Below are 14,440 nucleotides of genomic sequence, written 5' to 3'. Positions count from 1 at the left end.
GATGTTCACATGTCAAGCCACATGTGGAAGTCACATGTGATTTTGAAATGCCACATGTGATTGACATGTGGTTTTAATTGTGTGGAATTGTGTGGAAAATCACATGTGATTATGGAATATATGTGGTTTTTGGACACATGTTTCGTGTGATTCAGACCACATGTGATTGACATGTGGTTTTAATATCACATGTGGGAATATTCACATGTGGATACTCACATGTGGAAAATCACATGTGATTTTGGAATATATGTGGTTTTTGGACACATGTTTTGTGTGATTCAGACCACATGTGATTGACATGTGGTTTTAATATCACATGTGGATATTCACATGTGGGAAATCACATGTGATTCTGGAATATATGTGGTTTTTGGACACATGTTTCGTGTGATTAAGACCACATGTGATCGACATGTGGTTTTAATATCACATGTGGGAATATTCACATGTGGATATCCACATGTGACCTTGAACCACATGTGGTTTTAGGACACGTGGTTTTGTTATTCCCTCCACATGTGAATATTCCCACATGATATTAAAACCAAATGTGATTCAATATGTTGTGGACCACATGTGGTTTTGGCACACGTTTTGGTTTTTCACATGTGATTCAACATGTGGTTGAAATGTGTAATTTCCATGTCCAACAACCACATGTGGTTCAAGATCACATGTGGGAATATTCACATGTGGTTGAAACACATGAACCTTCCAACATGTGATCTTGAACCACATGTGATTGTTGGGACATGTGTTACATGCCAATTGGAATAACATGTGAAAAACCAAAACACATTTCTCCAAAACCACATGTGGAAAACATAGAATCACACATGGTTTCAACATTACATGTGGGAATATTCCCATGTGGATGGAATAACATGAACAACAAATTCACATGTCCTAAGATCACATGTGGGAACATTCACATGTATTAGTAGACAACCACATGTGAATGATCCCTTCTTTGACACATTTTCCACATAATTTCAGATTACATACAATTTGACACATACCAGTAGGTTATTTGCAACACACAACACATGTACAAGAATAAAATTATCTTATTTATTAACAAAACTTCACCTTTTCATAACTGCATTTATCATACATCTCTAGAAAAGGGAGTGATTGACAGATCGCATGTACAGTGATCACGGAACAATTGCAGGTGAAGCTGCAGCTCTGATGGATGAAAAATAAAGATGGCAACAGCCACCACTTCAACTCCAAACGGGAGACCAAAATCAAAGGGAGTGATTGACAGATTGCATGTACATGTACAGTGATCATGGAACAATTGCAGGTGAAGCTGCAGCTCTGATGGATGAAAAATAAAGATGGCAACAGCCACTTTTTGGGGAGTTTAGCTCGATTGCCATTTTGTCCCCACTTACCCTAAATATACACTGTCTTTACGGTCACTCTCGATGCAGTATGGAGAGAGGGGTCATATTTAGCGATACAACAGTGGAGGCGGCACTACCGTTCAAAGGCAACAAAACACAGCGCCTAAAGCTCTATGCACATGTGTACATGTTGTGACTAGTTTATTCACCATGCTATGAAATAATAATCCATAGTTGCATGAAACATTATTTCCATAGTAAATCCATACCGGGTCACTTCCTTGTTTGTCTGTGGACAGCGCTTCCACGCATGCGTTATTTGCACATGCGCTGTACACCCGGCAGCGATGTTTACTAAATATTTATTTACCTCAAAAAATTGTTTTTCTGCATTTTGGATTAGTACCCGAGTCACAAGATGTACATAGAGCTTTTTGGCACTTTGTTTTGTTGCCTTTGAACGGCAGTACCGTTCTATCGCTAAATATGACCCCTCTCTCCATACTGCATCGAGAGTGACTGTAAAGACAGTGTATATTGGGGGGATATGGCAATCGAGCTAAACTCCCCAAAAAGTGGCCTATCCCTTTGTAATAACTATGCTAGGGTGTCATGTGAGCTTCTTGTGAGCCTTCAGAACTTGGGGCTGTCATGTCCCTTTCAGGGACAGCTTCCTGTGAGACTTCAGAACTTGGGGGTGTCATGTCCCTTTCAGGAACACCTTATCTGCCGCTGACAAGTCTTCTGATCTTGTTGGTTCCCCTGTGAAAATTTAAATATCATTAGAATAGCCCTGTGAAAATGTTAATATCATTAGAATAATCAAGGCAATTTCACAAACATACTGGGGTATTACAACCAAAACTAGGCAAACCTAGTGTAGTCCGGCTGTGAACTGAAACATTTGATTCAGGACTTTATATTCACAAATGGTCCCATAACTTACACAAAATCTATGATACATAGAGCAACATTCTCAGAATTTTGGGCAACACCCTATGCCCTAAAACAGATGCTGTAAAATGTGCCATGGATAATGGATGGAGATGCAATAAATCCAACAGAAAATGCTACAACAGAATCTGTGCCCCTACGCCCCGACTACAATTACAGCTCTATTATGAAACGAATACAACCCTAACACTGCAGGGGAAAAAAGAGCGATACAGGCAGAGAGATACACCAGATATCAGACCAGAACACTACCGTAATTGAGCACAGATCGGCTCTTCTCCTTTCAGAGAGAGCCTGGAGATGCAAGGTTAGCCTTCTTCTAATGGCTTTTCGGCAGAGAGGATGATGCCTTGTGGCACATCCCCTCCACCCCTTCATGCTCAGAACGCCCACGAGTTTAGCCTCAGGCAGGAAAATGTTTATCACATCACTGATGACATCACAATCGTGACAGACACCGCCAATTTTAATTAAGATATATCAATATAATATAAGCATGAATTAAGGTCAGGTTACATTCTATACGTTTTACACCCACTTTCAGTGATAGAGAAAACTAGAGAAACTTACTGTTCTTTGTCGCACTGCCTCACATCCTTCAACTTCTGGGCCATGCACTGTCTGATTAGAACCTCACTGGTGTTTGGGAACACAGCTTGCACTTGGTCTGTTGGAACAACAACAAAATACAAATTTACTTCAAGGTAAATTAAATTAAATAACTTAAGTTAACAAACAAAACAAAAAGACAGACCTCTTGACCAGAATATTTATTTTACACTATATTTTAGGCACTGTGTTTTGTTGACTTTGAGCCGCGATCCGCTTGGTCCTGTTTTAGTGCTGTCCATTTAACTACTGCACACCCCGACCCTCCAAACTGCACGGACAGTTGCTGTGAAGACGTGTATATCGATGTTTATTGGGGGCGATATGGAAAATTCGCTAAACTCCCCAAAAAGTGGCCTATCCATTTAAGGTTTTCAACTTATATCATCAAATGATGGTACTAACATGCATTGTCTGTGATCAGATTGCAATCCGATAGTGTGCTTGAAAACATTAGCATACCGTTGTTACAGAGATCACGGGTCCCAGGCTGCTCCGCCGTTTCATGGGGAAGGGGTGGGGTGGTGCTGGTGGAGGCAGCAGTGGCTTCAGGAGACGACAGGAGAGACAGAGGCAGAGGGAAAGACAGTAGAGAGGCAGAGAAGGAGACAGGGATAGAGGTAATTATCACCTGACACTAACATGCATTTTTTTTCTGAGATCAGACTGCAGCGCATCAGAGTCAAAGTAGCAAAAAATAAATATAAAAAAATATAAAAAATAAATAGATAAATGTATTTATTCCAAATCTATTTTTTTGACTAAATAATATTATATAGTATTTGTGTATTTAAATTAATATCCTTGCTTCTTTGTATACCACTATGCTGAGAACATCTGCACTATATTTGCAGAGCCTATTTGAATGTTGTTGTTTTTTAGTCACATTTGCAGGGTTCTCATACCTCCTAAAAATCAAATTCAAAGACTTTGCAAGGAATTTCCAGACCCAATTCTCTTAAATTTGAGGGCCGGGCAGAACTTTCAAAATAATGTAATGAGAACCATGTGCTGATTTTGTAAGGACTAAATAAGGACCCTACCGTTGTTGGGAGAGGGGACAGGGTCCCAGTCCGCTCCGGCACTTCGTGTGTGGTGGTGGAGACGGCAGTGGCTTCAGGAGACGACGGGAGACACAGGCAGAGAGAGAGGAAAGAGAGACACAGAGGAGAGAGAGAGGCAGAGACAGGGATAGAGGCCATTGACGCCTGGCGTATTTTCTGTGATCAGATTGCAATCGGATAGTGCTTGACCACATTAACCTGATTTAATTTACACCTGGTAATAATGTGTAGCAAGTGGAATATGCTAATTCATAAATATAATAATTCAGATATCAATAATAATATCATATAATTATATTTTGGCTAGAAATTCACATAGGCTAGGAAAATCACAGAAGACAAGATTCGTCTCAGTGTGTGTGAGTGCCAAAGTCATGAGGAGTCAAGGTAAAGTTCATATGCATATTTATATAGGAAAAAATAGAAATAAAAAATAAACAACAACAAACACTTTAAGACAGATTACCTGAGGTTAAGGCACACAATCACAGTATCAAAGATAACTTCAGCAAACAAACAATTGTTAAACTGGGATGGCACAGGCCATAATTGAATCATTAAATGACCTCACAAAGAAAATAATACATATAAATCAAAGCATTACATTACCCCGTTATTTGTGTTAAATGGGCAAGTAATGTAGCAGCAAATTGACAGGTCTGCATAGACAAATGTTGTCAATGCTAACTGCGGCTAACCGCAGCTAACAGCTGAAAGTGCTCTGTGTGGGTGAGTACAGTGTAGTCGGTAGTGTGGTTGCTAATCGCTAAGCTAGCGATAGCTACGTTAACGATTTCTACAGTACATGCTGCTAGATCACAAGACAGTCAACACACATGACTCACCGTTGAATCTTGTTCTAAGTTCACATAATAGTCTTGAACACCGCCAGTCACAGCCACGCCACGCCAAACAACCCAGCCAGCTCACAGCAGAGGGGAAGAGAGAGTGAATGAACTCCGCGACCCGGATATTATAGACGCGCTGCAGAGTTAGGTAACCAGTGGCTGATGGGTATTGTAGTTTCAACCTGGGTTACAAATGTATCTCCAGTGTTCACATTGAAATCAGGTAAGCTCCATAGCATAGAGCAGTAGAAAAACTGCAGTGACTGTTGTTGTATGTGGATTGAGAGGATGCATTGCATGTACACTTGTGTTCAATGTGGTCACAATTAGAGATGCAACGGTATGAGTTTTTGATATTGGTATGATAACCTTGGACAAAAATACCACGGTTTCACGGTATCGCGGACCTTTATGTGTTATTGTGAAATCTGGCAACAAAAAAATAGCCTACGTAATTTTTTTTTGCGGTTGAACCAAATGCATTTTATTTTATTTAATCTAATTAACTCATGTAAAATTAAAACACACATGCTTATCTTTTGTCAAATCGGATTGGACACTGGACATAAATGATTGTTTCAATGTTAATGCGCGCACACACACACACACACACACACACACACACTTATTCGTATCCAAAAGTACTATAGGGCAAATATTAGAGATCCAGATATTTTTGAAGAAAGTTGCTGTACAGCACAGTCTATGATAGAACAGACACTGGATGCTTGTGTGTATCCATCCTCACTCTGTCTTGGGGACGTTTAGCCTACACCCTTACTTTCAAGTGGTCAAGCACTACCCGATTGCAATCTGATCACATCTGATCACAGAAAACACATGTTAATGCCAGGTGTAAATGGCCACATAGAGACAGAGGGGGATAGATATGATGGGCACCACTGCTAATTATTTAGCTAAAGCTAGCTACAGCAGGGTTCATACAGACATCACATTACAAGATTACATTTAAAGACTTTCAAGTACTCTTTCAAGCACTTGGTTTGGAAATAGGCTATTTTCAAGGTGCAGTACTTGATCCCCCCCTCAAAATCAAAGCACTTCAAGGAACCCTGTTACAGTGAATAAAACAAGTATAGCTACACATTCACTTACACTATAGGCAGCACACTGCATTAGAGGGGATTTAGAACCACAACCCTTATGATATTAACAGAACTTACCACAATGTATCCAGAGGTTGCACTGCAAGAGAAAAGGAAAATTCAATCTTTAGCAAGCTAACTTTTGACAAAGTCAGGCCTTAACAATAAAAGTAACAAACAGCACTTGCCAGATTATGTTTCCACATATTTTCCTTAGCATGGGAAGCTGCCAGCTAGCTCACGTTTTATTTTCTGTGTGCTGGAGGCATTTTCATGGCACAATTGTGTCAAACAATGCACTGTTAGCAGCATGCAATGCAGACCTTAGCTAACGTTGCACTAATAGACTACTGTTGCTCACGGAGGAAGAAAAAAGCATTGTATCTATGAATGGCAGGCTTACTACATGCTGCATAGCTTACGTTAGCTAACAGCTAGCTAACAGCAATTCCCACACAACTAACATTAAGCTAACTAACGCTAGCGAACTGTGATAACAATACCATGACCTCAACCACGAGTGCTCGTCTTATTTCCTTCAAAGCCCTTCAACCAAACCATGTAACGCTAGGTTAAGCTAACGTGATAGCCTAGCTACTTCAAACCAAGTTATTCTGTGCAGCTGGGGCTAGCATGCAGTAAACGTTAGATGCCCTAAACCAAACCATAGCAGTTGTTTTTTAACATTTGGCACGCAATGCAGACAATATATATAACATGCGCCATGTCGCCATCCAGGCGTTGTTGCTCGCTGAGACAAGAAAACTGCATTTTAATACATGACAGGCCTGACATATGCTACGTTAGCTAGCTAGATGCTAACGTTAGCTGTCGTCTATTCTGAGCTGACTGAGCCCATTACGTTAGCTGTCGTCTGTCTGGCCGAGTTGTTTTAACCTAAAATGAACGGCCAGTTTTGAAGAAAAACGTTACCAGTATGTAAAAATGTTTTGTCCTTACCTCAGACCTCAATGGCCTTCACTCAGCACGGGACAGCAGTGCCGTGCGACTGGTGCAACCATATATCTATGGGTGCAACTGCGGAGTGTGTTAAAAAGAATTGGAGGGAAATTAACAGATACTTTTATTCTCCGTTGTCAACACTGCGCATGCGCATGGATGTTTGATCTAATACTAGAGACTTGATGAAAACCACAAATTAAAGACTGATATCCCGCTGCCACTTTACGTTGTATCCGACAATAAAAAATGGTTCAACCATAAATATGAATAAAAAACTTTATATTAGATTATCAAATTATTAATTTTCAGCTATTGGAGTGGATACAATTAAAATTGAATGAAAAGCTGCATGCTTTTGTTTTATCAGTGCACACATTAAATTCTCACATGTGGAAAATGTTATTCACATGTGAATAAAGCATAATCACATGTGTGATTGCACGTTTCACATGTGACTTTGACACATGTAAAATTATCACATGTGGAAAATGTCTTTCACATGTGAATAAATCATAATCACATGTGAGATTGCAAGTTTCACATGTGACATTGACACACATAACATTTTCACATGTGGAAAATGTCATTCACATGTGAATAAATCATAATCACATGTGAGATTGCATGTTTCACATGTGACTTTGACACACATAACATTTTCACATGTGGAAAATGTCTTTCACATGTGAATAAATCATAATCACATGTGAGATTGCATGTTTCACATGTGACTTTGACACACATTAAATTCTCACATGTGGAAAATGTTATTCACATGTGAATAAAGCATAATCACATGTGCGATTGCACGTTTCACATGTGACTTTGACACATGTAAAATTATCACATGTGGAAAATGTCTTTCACATGTGAATAAATCATAATCACATGTGAGATTGCAAGTTTCACATGTGACATTGACACACATAACATTTTCACATGTGGAAAATGTCATTCACATGTGAATAAATCATAATCACATGTGAGATTGCATGTTTCACATGTGACTTTGACACACATAAAATTATCACATGTGGAAAATGTCTTTCACATGTGAATAAATCATAATCACATGTGAGATTGCATGTTTCACATGTGACTTTGACACACATTAAATTCTCACATGTGGACAATGTTATTCACATGTGAATAAATCATAATCACATGTCAGATTGCACGTTTCACATGTGACTTTGACACACGTAAAATTATCACATGTGGAAAATGTCTTTCACATGTGAATAAATCATAATCACATGTGAGATTGCAAGTTTCACATGTGACATTGACACACATAACATTTTCACACGTGGAAAATGTCATTCACATGTGAATAAATCATAATCACATGTGAGATTGCATGTTTCACATGTGACTTTGACACACATAAAATTATCAGATGTGGAAAATGTCTTTCACATGTAAATAAATCATAATCACACGTGAGATTGCATGTGTCACATGTGACTTTGACACACATTATACTTTCACATGTGAACGTTTTTATTTCACATGTGAATAAAGCATAATCACATGTGAGATTGCAGGTTTCACATGTGACTTTGACACACATTATATTTTCACATGTGGAATATTTCATTTCACATGTGAGATTGCACGTTTCACATGTGAAAGTGAGTTTTCACATGTGAAATGGAAGATTTCACATGTGAATTACATGTGACTTTTTCGTAAGGGTTCACTGGACCCCATTTGTTTTAATCTGCTATTTTGGTGCTAATCTCTCACTGTGCTGCGAGGGCGTTCTCCCACTGTATCAGACTTGGTTAGGTGCAACGTGAACCTCCTGGACAGCTCTATCTTCACAGGGTGAGTTTGGACCTCCAAAAGCAAAGAAAATAAATGTGTGTGTGAATGGATGTGGGCATGCTTGAGAGAGAAGGGGATAGAACATGGGGGCAGACCAAGTAAAATGGTGTTTGAGAGAGAGAGAGAGAGAGAGAGAGAGACAGTGTGTTTACTGGTTGTGTAATTGCACCTACTGTACCTCGTTGGTGGTGAAAGGAAAAGCGATGTCTTTATCTCACTCCTACAACCCAATCGCCAGAATAAAATGTAGGCATGTTATGTCTGAAAATCAGGATGACAATATAAACTCACCGTAAATGTGAAACAAAAGCCGGTTAAAACCTCGCTGCCTTTCAAATGTTAAATGCAAATACGACAATGTTGGTTATGTTTAGGCAATCAAAACAACTTACGCCCAAATTCCACTGAGTCTGTGTTCGGTCCGTCTGCGCTGCGGTAGGCTACGGCTTCGGAGCCGATACGTTTCCACTCTAATCATTGTGTCAACTCCCACCTACTCCGCTGCGTTGCGTGTCTACTCCGTCCCAGCTCCGACGATTGATCCAGAGCTCTCCGAAGCAGATACGCAAGGCTTCTATTTTCCACGGATGTCGGAGCAAAGCCGCAGCAAGTTGGGCGGAGCCAGGCATGGAATCAACAGGGCAGAGGTGTTTACAGCATTCAATATCAAGCCAGAGGACAAACATGGATGAGGAAAAGTTCATCATTGAAGTGGATAACCACAAAATAATATACGACACAACACATCCTTTTTACAAGGACAACACCAAGCAAGTCCACCCCTATTCTGCTTCTCCAGTTGGGAACAATGATCTTCTGCCTGTTTGTTGTTGTATTTATCCCACATACAAATTGTCTCACCGCGAGAACTTGTCGGTCTCGTCAGCTGTCTGGCGGAGCGGAGCCGTGACGGCCTCTGCACGCAGCCGGTGAGTGTTGGCGGAGCACAGAGCACAGAGCACAGAGCAAAACCGGAGCACAGCCGCAACGCAACGCAAATGCACTCAGTGGAATCCCCCAGTTAGGGTTAGGGTTTGCGTTGGGGTTAAAACCGAAAGTAAAAACGGACAGGAGTTGAAAAAGCATTCTCTTGCTTGTAACACGTGGACGCCACAGGTGAGCTACCCGTCGGCATGTATAACGATGCACGTATCTAGAAAGCAATGTACCTCAGTTCAGAAATGTTCATATTTTACCCGAAATGTAAAATGCTGACATTTTATTCTGGCAACTGCGCTGCTGTGTTTGCTGGTTTGTGTAATTGCACCTCATGTCTACCTGGCTCCTCTGTGTGAGGAAACCTGGGAGAGGGACAAAGAAAATGAGAGGGCATGTTAGAGAGACACACAGAGAGGACATGTTAGAGAGACACACAGAGAGGATGTGTTAGAGAGACACACAGAGAGGACGTGTTAGAGAGACACACAGAGAGGACATGTTAGAGAGACACACAGAGAGGACATGTTAGAGAGACACACAGAGGACGTGTTAGAGAGACACACAGAGAGGACGTGTTAGAGAGACACACAGAGAGGACATGTTAGAGAGACACACAGAGAGGAGAGGACATGTTAGAGAGACACACAGAGAGGAGAGGACGTGTTAGAGAGACACACAGAGAGGACGTGTTAGAGAGACACACAGAGAGGACATGTTAGAGAGACACACAGAGAGGACATGTTAGAGAGACAGAGAGGACATGTTAGAGAGACACACAGAGAGGACGTGTTAGAGAGACAGAGAGGACATGTTAGAGAGACACACAGAGAGGACGTGTTAGAGAGACACACAGAGAGGACATGTTAGAGAGACACACAGAGGACGTGTTAGAGAGACACACAGAGAGGACATGTTAGAGAGACACACAGAGAGGACATGTTAGAGAGACACACAGAGGACGTGTTAGAGAGACACACAGAGAGGACGTGTTAGAGAGACACACAGAGAGGACATGTTAGAGAGACACACAGAGAGGAGAGGACATGTTAGAGAGACACACAGCGTAGATAGACACACAGAGAGGACATGTTAGAGAGACACACAGAGAGGACATGTTAGAGAGACAGAGAGGACATGTTAGAGAGACACACAGAGAGGACGTGTTAGAGAGACAGAGAGGACATGTTAGAGAGACACACAGAGAGGACGTGTTAGAGAGACACACAGAGAGGACATGTTAGAGAGACACACCGAGAGGACATGTTAGAGAGACACACAGAGAGGACGTGTTAGAGAGACACACAGAGAGGACATGTTAGAGAGACACAGAGAGGACATGTTAGAGAGACACACAGAGAGGACATGTTAGAGAGACACACATAGATGACATGTTAGAGAGACACACAGAGAGGACGTGTTAGAGAGACACACAGAGAGGACATGTTAGAGAAACACACAGAGAGGACATGTTAGAGAGACACACAGAGAGGACGTGTTAGAGAGACACACAGAGAGGACATGTTAGAGAGACACACAGAGAGGACATGTTAGAGAGACACACACAGAGAGGACATGTTAGAGAGACACACAGAGAGGTGCATGTTAGAGACACACACAGAGAGGACATGTTAGAGAGACACACACACAGAGGACATGTTAGAGAGACACACAGAGAGGACATGTTAGAGAGACACACAGAGAGGACATGTTAGAGAGACACACAGAGAGGACATGTTAAAGAGACACACAGAGAGGACATGTTAGAGAGACACACAGAGAGGACATGTTCGAGAGACACACAGAGAGGACATGTTAAAGAGACACACAGAGAGGACATGTTCGAGAGACACACAGAGAGGACATGTTCGAGAGACACACAGAGAGGACATGTTAGAGAGACACACAGAGAGGACATGTTAGAGAGACACACAGAGAGGACGTGTTCGAGAGACACACAGAGAGGACATGTTCGAGAGACACACAGAGAGGACATGTTCGAGAGACACACAGAGAGGACATGTTCGAGAGACACACAGAGAGGACATGTTAGAGAGACACACAGAGAGGAGAGGACATGTTAGAGAGACACCCAGAGAGGACATGTTAGAGAGACACACAGAGAGGAGAGGACATGTTAGAGAGACACACAGAGAGGACATGTTAGAGAGACACACAGAGAGGACATGTTAGAGAGACACACAGAGAGGAGAGGACATGTTAGAGAGACACACAGAGAGGACATGTTAGAGAGACACACAGAGAGGTTAGAGAGACACACAGAGAGGACGTGTTAGAGAGACACACAGAGAGGACGTGTTAGAGAGAGACACAGAGAGGACGTGTTAGAGAGACACACACAGAGGACGTGTTAGAGAGACAGACACAGAGGACATGTTAGAGAGACACACAGAGAGGACATGTTAGAGAGACACACAGAGAGGACATGTTAGAGAGACACACAGAGAGGACATGTTAGAGAGACACACAGAGAGGACATGTTAGAGAGACACACAGAGAGGACGTGTTAGAGAGACACACACAGAGGACGTGTTAGAGAGACACACAGAGGACGTGTTAGAGAGACACACAGAGAGGACATGTTAGAGAGACACACAGAGAGGACGTGTTAGAGAGAGAGGACATGTTAGAGAGACACACAGAGAGGACATGTTAGAGAGACACACAGAGAGAGGACATGTTAGAGAGACACACAGAGAGGATGTGTTAGAGAGACACACAGAGAGGACATGTTAGAGAGACACACAGAGAGGACGTGTTAGAGAGACACACAGAGAGGACTGTGTTAGAGAGACACACAGAGAGGACGTGTTAGAGAGACACACAGAGAGGACGTGTTAGAGAGACACACAGAGAGGATGTGTTAGAGAGACACACAGAGAGGACGTGTTAGAGAGACACACAGAGAGGATGTGTTAGAGAGACACACAGAGAGGATGTGTTAGAGAGACACACAGAGAGGACGTGTTAGAGAGACACACAGAGAGGATGTGTTAGAGAGACACACAGAGAGGACGTGTTAGAGAGACACACAGAGAGGATGTGTTAGAGAGACACACAGAGAGGACGTGTTAGAGAGACACACAGAGAGGACGTGTTAGAGAGACACACAGAGAGGATGTGTTAGAGAGACACACAGAGAGGACGTGTTAGAGAGACACACAGAGAGGACGTGTTAGAGAGACACACAGAGAGGACTGTGTTTGCTGCTTGTTGTGATTGTACCTGCCTGATTGGCGCTGAAAGAAAAACGATTTCTTTATCTCCTTCCCCGCTGTTGGGAAACAGCAAGAGGGAGAGCGAAAAGAGGACATGTTAGGAGGAGACAGCCCACAGCAGAAGAAAATGTCTGCGTTGTACGTTTCTGGAATTCACGGAAATGTATTTTTTTTTAAGCAAAATATGTTGCATATCACGTTCCTAGATACGTGAATATTGACGTTATACACGTCATAGAGTCTAACTTGTGTATAAGTATGTCGCGAAAGCAGCAAACCGCGGCCCATTCAGGGCGGGTGGGTTGGTTGGAGCAGGTCAAGCTTTCAATATGCAGCAACTGAGGGACCTAATGTTCCTCAGTGTTCCCAGGGAGCTGGAGGTCTACCTTAACGAGTGTGAGACGTCCTGCAGCAGAGCTGGCCCATGGCGGAAGACCCACTGGAATGATTAGGAGAGAGAGACCCTCTGACGAGCAGCCTGAAGGAGGCTCTCAGCAGAGGAGACAGGAAGGGAATGGGGCGTGGGATCCCCCACTTCCTTCAGGGTTCTAGGCAATGATGCAGCGGGGGGACGGGGGTCTTCCCAGGTTGTTTTGATCCATCACAGCAAGGGACAAATGTGCAACAGCAGCTCAAGGAAGAGTGCATAGAGCTCGTCCCTGTGTGTGTGGTCACCAGTGCTCAGGCAGAGGGGGTTGCCACAGGGGCATAGTGAGGCTCAGGTTCCCACACAGGAGATAGTCGTGGAGCATGCTGCCTCCTCAGATTCATGAGAAGGATGTGACACCACGGACTGTGCCATGGACCTACATGAATCTTCACTGGGGAGAAGATTTACCCAGGGGATTGCCCAGAACTAACGCTGCTAAAGGAAGAGTAGAAAGGCAGAGAAGTGTAAACAGAGGCATAAAGAAAACAAGGCAGCCAATGAGATGATGAGAAGGCTGAGGTGGCAGCAGCTGATGTAGGAGACATAGCTGCTGAAGTAGTGGATGTGGCAGGAGAAATAAAGAAGCAGCAGTGGGTGGCACTGTAGAGCGAACTCTGGAAGAGGAGCAGTTGGCAGATACGATGGCCGATGAAGAGTCAGCGCCTAGTATTGCAGATGGAGAAGCTCCAATGAGTGAGTTAGTAGGTAAACATGCACGCTCCAGAGGAGGAGTCGCCGTGGATGACTCAAGAGAGTTGGACGTTGCTGATTCTGGAGAATTGGGAACCAGAGAAGGCTTGTGAGGAACTGAACTCATTAGTCCTGAAGTCCATCGTGAGACAGAGCTTCCCATTGGCAGTTCAGCTGAGCCGCTGAAAGTGACTTTGAGTCAGACGAAGAGCTGGATTTGACCCAGCACTTTACAACCCATTAATGATGAGACGTTTTCACCCTTTCCCGTAGCTGTGGCTGAAGTCAGGGACGATAAGGATGAAGATGGTCGGATGAAGTCACATGATGCTCAGTGGGCGTTCATCTTGCTGTGGAGCAGTGAGGCTCTTGGGGAAGAAATCAATAGTGATAGTCCCTTAGTCTGTGAGGAGAGA

The 14,440-nt window shown here is 42.8% G+C and overlaps 1 protein-coding gene across 1 annotated transcript; it reads right to left on the bottom strand.

The window, feature by feature from the left end:
* Nucleotides 1–1,066: 1,066 nt before the first annotated feature.
* On the bottom strand, nt 1,067–13,656 carry LOC310792024 (uncharacterized protein; the record flags this gene model as incomplete). Its single annotated transcript, XM_083653706.1, has 5 exons — nt 1,067–2,117; nt 2,880–2,976; nt 3,381–3,464; nt 3,962–4,032; nt 13,580–13,656. 5 exons carry the CDS (start codon nt 13,654–13,656, stop codon nt 2,078–2,080), a joined length of 369 nt encoding a protein of 122 aa, XP_083509832.1. The 3' UTR covers nt 1,067–2,077.
* Between the last annotated feature and the right edge of the window lie 784 nt (nt 13,657–14,440).

This window comes from Poromitra crassiceps (genome assembly GCF_964638095.1).
Source record: "Poromitra crassiceps genome assembly, chromosome: 17".
In the NCBI taxonomy this organism is placed as follows: Eukaryota; Metazoa; Chordata; class Actinopteri; order Beryciformes; family Melamphaidae; genus Poromitra; species Poromitra crassiceps.
The sequence above is the reverse complement of the archived record's forward strand: the minus strand, read 5'-3'. Positions and strand labels throughout refer to the sequence as shown.